This window comes from Saccopteryx leptura, chromosome 5 (assembly GCF_036850995.1).
Source record: "Saccopteryx leptura isolate mSacLep1 chromosome 5, mSacLep1_pri_phased_curated, whole genome shotgun sequence".
NCBI lineage: Eukaryota > Metazoa > Chordata > Mammalia > Chiroptera > Emballonuridae > Saccopteryx > Saccopteryx leptura.
The window spans coordinates 202,746,362-202,758,604 of NC_089507.1; the positions used below are offsets into that span (position 1 = coordinate 202,746,362).

The following is a 12,243-nucleotide window of genomic DNA, read 5'->3' on the forward strand; positions in this document are numbered from 1 at the left end:
ATGCTGGCTCTGGAGACATTTTCTTATCGATGCTGTAATGAAAACTAGGGGAGATTTTGCCCTCCCCCCCGCCATGGGGGACATTGGACAACGTTTGGAGACATTTCCGGTTGTCACAACTGAGGGCTGCTACTGGCATCTAGTGTGTAGAGACCCGGGATGCTAACTAACATCCTGCCATGTATAGGATAGTCCCCACAACAGAGAATTATTTATTCAAATACCAGGTCCCCACTCCTGTGATGAGCTCATTCTTCAGGAAAAAAAAAAAAAGCTGAGGGACTCACAGGGGTTGGGGAGAAGTTGGGGTTAGACTAGGAAGGATATCATACCACATTATGGGTATAGGTGACAGTAATGGGGGAAGAGATATTCTGAACATCATAGAGAAGACTCAGCAGGAAAGAGATTTGTGCTGCATTAGTGATGTCTGTCCAGGATGAAGGTATTAGAAGTGGCAGGTTTCTCAGCAGGAAAGAGATCTGTGCTTTATTAGTGATGTCTGCCCAGGGTGAGGGTATTAGAAGTGGCAGGTTTCTCAGCAGGAAAGAGATCTGTGCTGCATTAGTGATGTCTGCCCAGGGTGAGGGTATTAGAAGTGGCAGGTTTCTCGTTTGTCAGGCTGCTGTCTGGTATGGGAGTGACACTCTCAATTGCCCATCAGGCCAGGCTGGAAGATGAGTGTAGGAGCAGGTGGGTGGTAGAAAACAAAGGAGCACCCCATCTGGGTAATGATGAGAACTGCCACTCTCCTATAGCCTTCAGTAGCCCTGTGGGCATTTGAGACAAGTGATCAGCTTTTTCAGAAGAGGCTGGGAACTGGGATTTATTTATTTTTCATATTTTTCCAAAGTTAGAAGCAGAGAGACAGTCAGACAGATTCCCACATGCACCTGACTGGGACCCACTGGCATGCCCACCAGGGGGCAATGCTCTGCATCTGGGGCATTGCATCATTGCATTTGGAGCCATTCTAGTGCCTGAGGCTGAGGCCATGGAGCCATCTTCAGCACCCAGGCCAACTTTGCTCCAATGGAGCCTTGGCTGCAAGAGGGGAAGTGAGAGATAAGAGAGGAAGGAGAGGGGGAAGGGTAGAGAAGCAGATGGGCGCTTCCCCTGTGTGCCCTGGCTGAGAATCAAACCCGGGACTTCCACGCACTAGGCCAACGCTCTACCACTGAGCCAACCAGCCAGGGCTGGGAACTGGGATTTTAATGGGCAATCTGATATTCAGACTTAGGCCTAAATTTTCTCGAAGTCCACTGTAGGTCAAACTAAACATGCCTTCGGGCCACCAATCTGAGACCCATTAGAGAGAGTCAGAGCCCAATAGCACAAGGTACAGCAGAAATCTCTGTGGAAGGAATGGCGGATTGCTGATGAGTGCAGGGAGCTCACAAGCTGGGCCCCCGCCTGTAGAGTGGGGTATGTGTGGGGAAGAGTGTTGGCTTCCCCTCTGTGGTTCCCCTCCCCTCACTGTTGCATCAAGCCTGTTTACAACAGGTTGTAGCAACTTGGTTTTTACTTCAACTTCCTCCATGGTGAGGAGTGGGGTGGGACTGGGTGAGAACTTGGCACCCTTTTTAGGGCCTAGAAGCTGGGTAGGGATTGGTAGGGGGAGTGTTTTCCAGACAACTGATTGATTAATTAAACATATTTATTGAGGGTCTAATATATGCTGGGCCCAGTCTTAGGCTCTGGTGATGTGACCTAGATAGACAAACATTTTTTTTCCTTTTTTTTTTTTTTTTTGTATTTTTCTGAAGCTGGAAACAGGCAGAGACAGTCAGACAGACTCCTGCATGCGCCCTACCGGGATCCACCCAGCACGCCCACCAGGGGGCGACGCTCTGCTCACCAGGGGGCGATGCTCTGCCCCTCTGGGGCGTCGCTCTGTTGTGACCAGAGCCATTCTGGCACCTGGGGCAGAGGCCAAGGAGCCATTCCCAGCACCCGGGCCATCTTTGCTCCAATGGAGCCTCGCTGCGGGAGGGGAAGAGAGAGAGAGGAAGGAGAGAGGGAGGGGTGGAGAAGCAGATGGGTGCCTCTCCTGTGTGCCCTGGCCGGGAATCGAACCCGGGACTTCTGCACGCCAGGCCGACACTCTACCACTGAGTCAACTGGCCAGGGCTAGACAAACATTTTTGTCTTCTTTGAACTGACATCCTGGTGGGAGAGATGAACAATAGACTGATGATTAGACATATGTAATGTTCATAGTGGCAGATGCTATGAAGAAAACAGGGTAGGAATAGGGACACATAATTTAGTTTGGATGGATGAATATGCCTCAGGGTCTTTGCACTGACTTTCCCTCTATCTAATGTCCTTCCCTCAGATATCTGCACAACTGCTCCCTCACCTTAGTCCCTGAAAGGCTGCTGTCAACTAGTGGCGATCGGCACTTATTCAGTGCCAACAGTAGCTCCCAATTTGGGGCGAGATGGGTGAGGAAACAGTATTTAGTGTAAATAGCTCACTTGTGATATGGCAGGGCTAGGAGACAGCTCAATAGTGTTATAGCTCAGGTACAATACAGCACAGCTGTGAGGTGGCTCTGGGGTGAGGTAGCCAGTGTTGCAGCTTGGCCTCTGTCTGGGACAGAGGTCCACTCTGCTCCAGCCTGCTAAGACAGCTCTGCACAGGTCCAGGAAGGGGAACACAGTCTTTAGTGGGCTTCCTGAGCCAGAGGGGACCTGACTTATATAATGAGAAGCTCCTGCCTCTGGTTCCTGATTGGTCTGTCCTCATGCATATGAGGACTCCAAATCCTCACAGGTTGATTGGTCCAATAAGGAGTATCATGATTGGTCCAAAAAGGAGTGTCTTGATTGGTTGGAATGGAGCCACTCTCATTGGTCAGTGAAGATGCTAATGAGGCTATAGCTGCAAGGCCTCTTGTCCCGCTTTATTTTTCTTCATAGTGTTTATCCCTACCCGCCATTTTATTTTAAAACCTATTTACGGTCTGTCTTTCCACTGCTCCATGAGGCAGGAATCCAGTCTGATTTGTTCATTCACTCATGCGTTGTTGGCTCCTTGCACAGTGCCTGGCATATAGTGAGTGTGCAGTCAGTGCTGACTAAATGGATGAATGCAGGAATGACTAAAACTGCCATGGCAAAGTATTATGTCTTTTATCTTTAGTGCCCACCTTGACTCCTGGTGCACAGCAGCCCCTGGGTAATGCTTATTGGCATGGGTGGTACCTAGTGACGGCTTTCTCCCCCCAGAATATAATCATAAGCAATTTTTTGTTTCTTTCCATAGTCTCCAGCCCTCCTCTCTCAGGCCAGCCCCTGTACCTCTTCTTCCAGGAAGTCTTGATAGTTATGAAGTTTTTACCTGCATCATCTTGCTTAAACCTACACAACTGCCTCTTTTTTGTTGTTTTTTGGATGAGGAAATAGACTCGGAGAAGTTCAGTGACTCACTGAGGTCATGTGGTTGGCACTTGGGGGGAGTGAGGTGCAGAGGTGTGCTGAGGAGGCAGCAGATGGCTTTGTGTGGTGCTGATGGGGATGTGGCGGCACTCTACAGTTTATAAAGCCTTTCCCCCTCAGCTCACTCCAGGGGACTTGGGAGCAGTTGAGAACAGAACTGTTTTTCGGATGGAAAAACCAAATAACAATAAGTAAAAATAATGTAGGATAAATGTTTAAAAATCCCTGGTTAACATAGAAGGAGGCCTATAGGTAGGGTCGATGGAATTCTGGAAGTTTCCTTAGGAAATACAGTGGGTTCATGTTTATCTACATCAGGGCTTGGACTCTCTGAGGTTACTTCATATGCTCTACTGTCAGCTCCTGCAGTCCTTGGCCTGGTGGCTTTGTCTGTCCAGCAGGACAGCTCCTGTGCTTACATGGCGGACCGGAAGTGCCAGGGGGTTAACACCTCTCTCCTGCCCTCCAACCAACGACCAACAGGACTGGTGTATGAATGTCCCAGGTCCCTCACCCCTGGGGGATCGCTCAGCAGTGTGTGCTCTAGACTTGCTCCCGGCCCTCAAAGGAATCGAATGCTGTCACCCACCTTGCCACTTGCTTGATCTCATTCCCTGTATTGGTTGTCCTTCCCTGCCTGTGTCTGTGCAGTCCTCTCCTAAGTTAACCACTTGCACTCAAATGCTTATCTTGGGGTTTGCTTCTGGGGAGCCAGCACAAGGCCCCCGTCATGGTAAACCTGCTAAAATGTGCCCACAGGCCACACTCTCTGTATATATGCAGCTACAATAGAGCGAGCTGGTTGGTACTTGGCTCGCTGACGTGGCTTATGCTTTATAAACATTGAAATCAAGAGGTATTAATGATAACAGCATAGTTTTCTTTTCTGAATTTGGAGCCAGCACGCATATTTTTTAAGGCCTCTGATGTTTTTGTAGGTCGAGGAATGGTGCCTCCAATGCCGAGGCCAGGGGAAGGGGCCCGTCTTGTTCAGGGCAGCATGGAATTAAAAGTGCCTGCCCCTTCCACACTCATTTGTTGAGCACTTAGTGGGCACCTCCAGTGGTCCTGGCACTGAGCTGGATCCGGGGGCTCCCAGGGTGGGGGTGTAGGGACACACAGCCAGGCTGTGTTGGGTTTGATCCTCACTTTAGCACCTTGAAAGGTGTGGCCCAGTTACCCAGACACGAAGCCTGGCCGTCTGACCCCAGAGCCCGGTTGGCGATTCATGTCCAGGTTCCTCTTTCCTAAAAAGGGGATCCTCACCGCACAGCTTGTGGGATTGTAGGAAGGACAGACAAGCAGGTCATCAGCATCCTGCTGAGCCGATTTTTATTGAGCTCTGCTCGGTGCCAGCCACTCTCTCTATGCCTCATGCACAAGCCACTGCCTTCTTGGAGAGGACATTGCAGGGGGAAAATGGGCAACAAGGAAAGGAATAGATAAGTGCAGGTGGAAGTAAATGCTGCAGAGGGAGAGGAGGAAGGAGAGGACAGAGCGGAGGGAAGGGTGGGCTTCTGCTTTCAGTGGGCCATGGGGGAAGGCCTCTCAGAAGTGACATTTGATTCTAAATGGGAATGAAATAAAGGAAAGGCCATGTGGATATCTGGAGTCTTCCAAAGGGAACAAACAGCAAGTGCAAAGGGCCCGAGGAAGGACCGTGGTTGGTAGGTTTTTGGAACAGTATGGAGGCCTCAACTGTAGCTTGTCTTTACTGCTTGTAGGAAGAAATTTATCTGTTAAAAGATAAAATACAATGCAGTGTATTTGTGCGGTTACTATAGAATGACATGAATTATGTATGATATATATATAATTCATAATATACTATCATCTGAGATGTGACATAAAGGATTAAGTTTAAAGTTATGAAGGAATGTTATCTTTTCGCAGTTTCCTCCGGTACAACAGCTGTAACTGACTATATAACTTTCCTAGGAGATGACGACTCAAATCTGAAATTTGGGTCTTTTGGGAAAGCCAGTTCTGGGCCCGTGACTTTTTAATCCCAGCACAGCCCTTCCCAAAAAGGGCGCTTGCTGAGAATGGAGTGGGCAGGCTTTTAATCGCAGCCTGGGTGGTGGTAGAGGCTGCAGTTGGGGAAAGGTCTAGTGTTCTGTCCCAGGCTGTGCAAGCACCCGGCCAGCTTGTGGGGGGCTGGCCAGGAGGGGCACCTTCCTGGGGGGGGGTGCTTTGTGGTTTCCAGAGTCAACACAGAGAAGGAGGGGGGTGGGCAGCTCAGAGGCTGCACTGCAGAAGGAAAGCCCTGTCATCTCACATTGCCTGGCTCCTGCTCTGCTCTGCCTGTGGACGCCGCCCTCTCTGCACTGGAACACGTGTTCCCCAGGAAGAGAAGGCAGACTAGCCTCCCGAGGGAGGTGATAATTGGGGAAAGGTGCTGAGGAAGTGGTAATTGGGGTAGGCAAGAAAGAACCTAGTACATTTAGTAACCTCTCCTCCCCCCCCCCCCAAATTAAATCATTTATGTTACAAAAGAATTTTTGATTTCAAAGGAGCACATTCACTGTAGAATGTTGGAAAAAACAGAAATGAAGAAAGAAGAAAATTGAAATCACCAAGAATTCCACTCTCAGAGTTGGGTTTCATAGCTATAGCTAAAACCCAAATAACAGTGCAGTAAATGAGATGGAAGCCTTTTCCTTTCTTACTGAATTACAGGCAATTCTGGGTAGATATGTTGGCTCCACTGTCATTAAAGACATAAACTGCTTCTGTGTTCTTACTTCATCTTCTTCAATGTATGGCTTCTACTTCATGGTACAAGATGACTGCTGGACCTCCACAGTCAAATCTGCTATTTAATCACATAGATAGCAAATCACATTTGCTATCGAATCAGTAAGAAAGAGGACCAGCAGAAGAGAATCCTTGCCTGCTTCTCCCTTCAAGGGTACTTTCAAGTAGTTGCACATAATACATCTACTTATGCCCCTGCTAGAACCAAATCTAGTCACACGGCCACACCTAGCTGCAAGGGAAGCTAGGAAATACAGCCTTTATACTAAAATCTGGGGTTCTATTTCTAAAGGAAAAGGATAGGCTAGATATTGGGGGACAGCTAGTAATCTTGGCCATCTTCTCACACAGTTACGGTGTTCTATACTTTTTTTCTCTGTGCTTATGTAGAAATAATGTATTTAACCCAAATTATATTATATTTTATGTACTCTTCTGTAGCTTGGGTTATTTTCACAGTTAGAGATACATCAACAGCCTTTTTTCATATCATTAAATGGACTTCTGCAAACCAGTTTTGGTATGATTTTCCTTTGTCGAGATGGACAGCTAACTAAACTTCAAGTGATAGAATTATATATCAGATACTGAAATTAAATCTTGACTCCATGTGCGAGATTTCTTTTTCCCTGTGAGATAAATGCCCACATCTTGAATGGATGGAGCGAAGGATTTGGGCTTTGAAGGAGTCAGTCATTGGGCATTTGGGGGTCTACTCAAACTCTGGCCTGTGCGGGTTGCTTAGAGCAGGCTGTGCAAAGCCGCCCTTTGCTGTTGTTACTACTATTTTATTATTATTACTTGGACTCAGGCTCCTGCAATTCTGTGGCACTCTGCTTCCCGGGACCCCTAGCCACCCAGACCATGTGGGGGGATGGGGTCCTCAGGGCTCCCCTTTCCTCTGTCCTTGCTAGTCTGGGACTGCCCTGCTTCCCATCTCTCCTCCCTCCTAACTGGTCCCTTGGCCCTCTCAGGTTTCGCATTATGTCTGGTGAGGTCACCCTGGCCAAGATGGGGGTGTCCTTGGGGGCATCTGAGCCTAGTCCTCTCAGCGATCAGGTTGCCAGCATTGGTCTCAGAGAGCGACTTCAAGGCTTCTTTATGTCCTTGTTCCTCTAGGGAGAGATTTGCCCTCCCAGGACTGTGGTCACAGGTTCCAGACAGATGGTGGTTCCCCAGGGGCACCCCACAGGGCAGCTGCTACCTATTTTATGCTTATACAGTGTGTCGTCTCCAGTTACTCACCGGTGGTGTGTGTGGGGGACTCATTGCCAGTGCCTGGATTTGAGGCTCAGCTCTGCCCCTTCTGGCTGGGTGGCTCTGGGTAAGACAGCAGATGTGGGTGCTGGCGGCCAGAGGTGGTGCTGCCGTGCCCTCCCGGCCAAGTGTGCGTGTCGATGTGGATAAATGTGGAAGATGTCATGAACGGGAAAAGCAAGTTACTCAAAGCACATCATTTGTAGGAATGTGTGTGCCATCCAACATGTAAAACAACAGTAGTTATTGCTTCTTGATTTGCATGTGTGTGGTAGGTGAGCAAAGCACCCATCACCAGGGCCAGTGGTGCCTTGCAGGGAGGGCAGGTGCAGAGGTGGTTCACCTGGTTCTCCTCTGTAATGATCTGTTTCTTCCTCTTTGCGGGGTGTGTGTGTGTGTGTGTGTGTGTGTGTGTGATAGTCACATGCTGCATAGGTAAAGTGAACTAACCCTAGACGCACAATGAGGAGGCTCCGCACATGCATTCCCCGGCATACCCACCTCTCTGATCAAGGAGAACATTTCCAGCACCCCTGAGAGCTCCCTTGTGCCCCTTCCTGGTCTGTACCTCCCCAGATTTGATGTTTCTTTTCTTTTTTCTTTTTTGTATTTTTCTGAAGTTGGAAACGGGGAGGCAGTCAGACAGACTCCTGCATGTGCCTGACCCGGGATCCACCTGGCACGCCCACCAGGGGGCGATGCTTGGCCCATCTGGGGTGTTACTCTGTTGCATCCGGAGCCATTCTAGCGCCTGAGGCAGATTCCATGGAGCCATCCTCAGCGCCTGGGCCAACCTTGCTCCAATGGAGCCTTGGCTGCAGGAGAGGAAGAGAGAGATAGAGAGAAAGGAGAGGGGGAAGGGTGGAGAAGCAGATGGGTGCTTCTCCTGTGTGCCCTGGCCGGGAATCGAACCCGGGACATCCACACACCAGGCCGACACTCTACCGCTGAGCCATTGGCCAGGGTGATGAGTTTCTTTTTGAAAATGGTTTAAAGCAAATTTGGCTTAATGCTACAATTTGCCCAAGCTGGGCAATGATGCGTCTGTGGGTGTTTGTTAAAATTATCTTTTTCTGGATCCTTGATGTATTTCATCCTCATCCTCATAGAAAGAGGAAGAGGACTGGGGCCGACGTGGGGCAGCGGCCCAGGCTGAGGCGCGGCACGAACACCGCATGAACAAAGAGTCCGTGGTCAAAGCCGAGTCTCAGGCAGCCCTGGAAGTCCCCAGAGCAGTCTCATCTCAGCAGGAGGTTTCCAGGATGAGAAACCTTTTGGCCGAGTGTTCCAAAGCTGTCAGGGCTGGGACAAGGAGCTGCCCCAGAGGGTCCCTTCAGCCCCCGCCTGCATGGACGGCATCGGCGCCGCCTGGAAAAGCCGGTCGTGTCTTGGGTAGCATGAGGCTGGGCCCAGAGCCCCTGCCTGCCCATTCTTTCCGGGTCACGAGCTGCCCATTGAGCCCATCACACTGGCCTGTTTGCGAGGGCTCCTCTGTGGGTGGCCCGAGCCTCTCTTTGTCCTAGCACAATAGTGGTGGCTCTGCTCGTGTGAAGAAACCGGGACAGGAAGCCCCGATCTAGGTCAGCCTCACTGCACGCCCTGCTTCCTGCTCTCCTTGGCTGTGCTCGGCCAGGTGGCCTTTGTCTCCCTCCAGTCTGAGGGGGCTGGAGGTGGGATTTCCCAGCAGCCTCACGGGTCCTGTTCAAACAGCCTCTAGGAACTCCTGTCCCCTGTCCCCTTCACCCATTTATCATTTAAAAAGAAAAATCCAGCAGGCTACCAAGTGACCCAAGTTGAGGCCCCTGCTATGTGTCAGGCACTGTGCCAGGCACATTCTCTCTCCTCCTTTGATTTCTGAGTACTTACTATGTGCCAGGCACTAGTCTAGGCTGTGGAGTGACAGCTGGGGACTAGGGAGGCATGGTCCCTCCCCTCATGGAGTTCCCATTCACTTTATCCTGATACACCCTGAAAGGTAGGACAGTATTACTATGCTCTTTGTATTTGGGAAGAGTAAACTGGGACTCAGAGAGGCTACTATACTCCTCTGAGGTCACACACACAGCAGGAAGTTAGGAGGACTGCAGTTTAAACCCAAATCATCCGTTTCCCAACCTGGCCGCTATTGTTGTTGGATTAGGGTAAAAGTTCATCCCAGCCGGGTTCCCTTCTTGTCTCGGCCTCTGCCTGAGGAGCTGGTGTAGATTGCTTAACGTCAGTCTTTTCACTTGTCAGGTATGCTCTTAATGCATGATGGGAAGGTGATAAGTGCGTGAGGACAGGAGGGCCTCTTGGAGGTGACATTTGAGCTAAGGCCTGATGAATAAGAAGGAGCTGGCCCAGGGGAGAGCTGGGGGAGAATATCCTGCTAGTAGGAAGAGCATGGGTAGAGGTCCTGCGGAAGGAATGTGCCTGGCAGGTGGAAGCAACAGAGAAAATGAAGGTGTGGCTGGAGATTATTAAGGGGTGGGAGGATGGACTGCGGGAAGGTGAGTTCAGAGAGATTAACTAGGACAAGGTGAAGGGGACCTTATGGGCTGTGCAAGAATTTGGACTTTTTTTAAGTGTCGTGGGAAGCCACTATGCTTTTTGTATTTTTTACTTTTGAGCCATGTGAATGTGTTATTATTTAGCAGTTACATTTTTTTTTAAAGGAAAATGAACTGCAGTCCGAGAGGGACCCATGGTGATGAAGCAGATGCGAGGACATTCCTGAGGGCAGGGCTTTGCTGTGTTTTCGGCACAGGGCCTGGCATAGTAGATGCTTAGTAAACATTTGTTGACTGAATGCAGAGTACGTAGTTTTTTCTTATTTACTGCTCGGGTCCCCGGACTGTGGTACTTCCCAAGTCCTAGTTGGCATTTGAACTTGTGACCCTTCTATCGGGCCATCCTCCGGGAAGTCGAGGCGTGGACACTCACGTCTTCCTGCTTCTCTCCTCCAGGCGTTCCTGCATCGCATCCGGCAGAACGTGGCGGACTCCGTGGAGAAGGGCCTCACGGAGGAGAACGTCAAGGTGTGGACATGTGGGTCGGCCCCTTTGCAGACTGTCCCTGCTTCCTCCCGGGGACGATGCTCCGAGGGAGTCTGGGGCGCAGCCACCCTGGTGGCAGCTGGCTTTGTCTCCCTGTAGCCCCTAGAGGCCTCTCAGTCCTGGGAGCAGACTGTGCCTGGTGGATGTCAGGAGGACTCCCAGCCTGAGGCTTTCACTCTTCAACTCTTTTTCCCCTTGCTTAATATGACCATCCTGTCTTCCAACCTCCTCGTGCCAGGTTCCCTGGCTTCCAGCCAGCAGAGAATCCCTTCCCAAGCGCCCCTGGGAACCTGAGACGTCCCGCCGCCCTCCCGGCAGCCCCAGCGCCTGCCCTGCACTGGGCACTGAATGTCGAGGCAGGGTGGATGAATAATTGGGTCCAGGCTTCGTTTTGGCAGTGGCTCTGGGCAGTTTCGGGACGATGTCAATAGGCCCTCTGTGTGCCTGGTGGAGGCCCCAGTGTTCCCTGGGCCTGGCTGTCTCGTGTGACCTCACTCTCTGGGAAGCTGCCTTCAGTCCTTGGGGGCTCCTGGGTCCTGGTCCTAGGGGAGAAGGGGAGACAGGGCAGGGACGGAGTCAGAGGGACCGGCATGCACAGCACACAAACGACTTGGTCAAGCAAGATCCGCCCCTCACTCACATGTCCTGATTAATCTGGACAGGGACCTTGCACATTGATAATTCTGAGCCCAGTTTTTTGGTTTAGAAAGCTGAGGTTTAGAGATGTAAAAAGACCTGCAGGGTCACCGCATGGCTGGCTGGTTGGTCCCTGCTAGCGCTGGGATTGGAGCTTTTATACATTCTTTCATTCAGCAGGTATTTACTGAGCACCTACTTACTGCTTATTACATCTATTTATTACAATCTACTACAACTTAAAAATTATTACAATTTCAAATTGCAATTTATTGCAGTTTTTTAAAAAATTACCTTTTTATGAGGTGTAACTCACATATAGTAAAGGGTGTGATCCGAAGTGCCGGCTCCTCGCCGCCCTTCCCAGTGATTGCCCCCTCCCGAAGAATAACTGCTGATGGGTTGGGGTCAGTTGGTTTTGCCTGTCCTTGAATTTTATATAAAAACAAACTCTTTCGTCATGTCTGGTGTCTTTTGCTCACTGTTATGCCTTGAGATTGACCCATGTTGTGTGTGGCCATGATCCAGTCTTTTCATTGCTGTGTAGTCTTCCATAGTATGGATGTACCACAGTTTACTCCTCCATTCTCCTGAGGGTGGATATTTGAGCAATTTCCCAGTTTGGCTACTGTGACCATTCTTGTTATGTCTTTGGGTGGACACAGGCTCTCATTTCTTTTGGGTGTAAACTCAAGAGACAGGGATGTATTTTGAAATTTTATAGCCATTCCTTGAAACAAGTATTAACAGTAGCATCTGTCATATGTCTTTGACATAAGCAGAGGTTCAACCATGTGATCTTGACAGAATGAGAGAGAGAAAACTAACTAAACAATGGGGGTGATTTCTTCCAGCCACTTCTCGGGGTGAGCGTCCCCCCAGGCGAGGCCCTGGCGCTGTCCGACTGCAGCAGTTGAAAAGTGGTCTTCAGCCCCTCAGCCTTCCCTGTCCACCCTCTGGCCATCTTCCTCGGCAGACTTTCTGGTGCATTCGCTGGGTCCTTTGGGCTGATCTTGGTTCCTTTAGTTCTGGACTCAGATGTCACCTTCTCAGAGTGGCTGTCCCTGGCTTCCATATTTAAATTTGCAAACTCCTTCTGTCCTGCCCTGGTACTC

The 12,243-nt window shown here is 50.1% G+C and overlaps 1 protein-coding gene across 1 annotated transcript in view; it reads left to right on the plus strand.

Annotated features, from left to right (window-relative positions):
* The window catches only part of PREX1 (phosphatidylinositol-3,4,5-trisphosphate dependent Rac exchange factor 1), a 176,199-nt gene that overhangs the window by 57,501 nt on the left and 106,455 nt on the right, over window positions 1-12,243 (plus strand). The window contains exon 2 of the mRNA XM_066387557.1: window positions 10,403-10,474. Within this exon, the coding sequence (XP_066243654.1) occupies window positions 10,403-10,474 (72 nt within the window). The remainder of the gene's footprint in view (window positions 1-10,402; window positions 10,475-12,243) is intronic.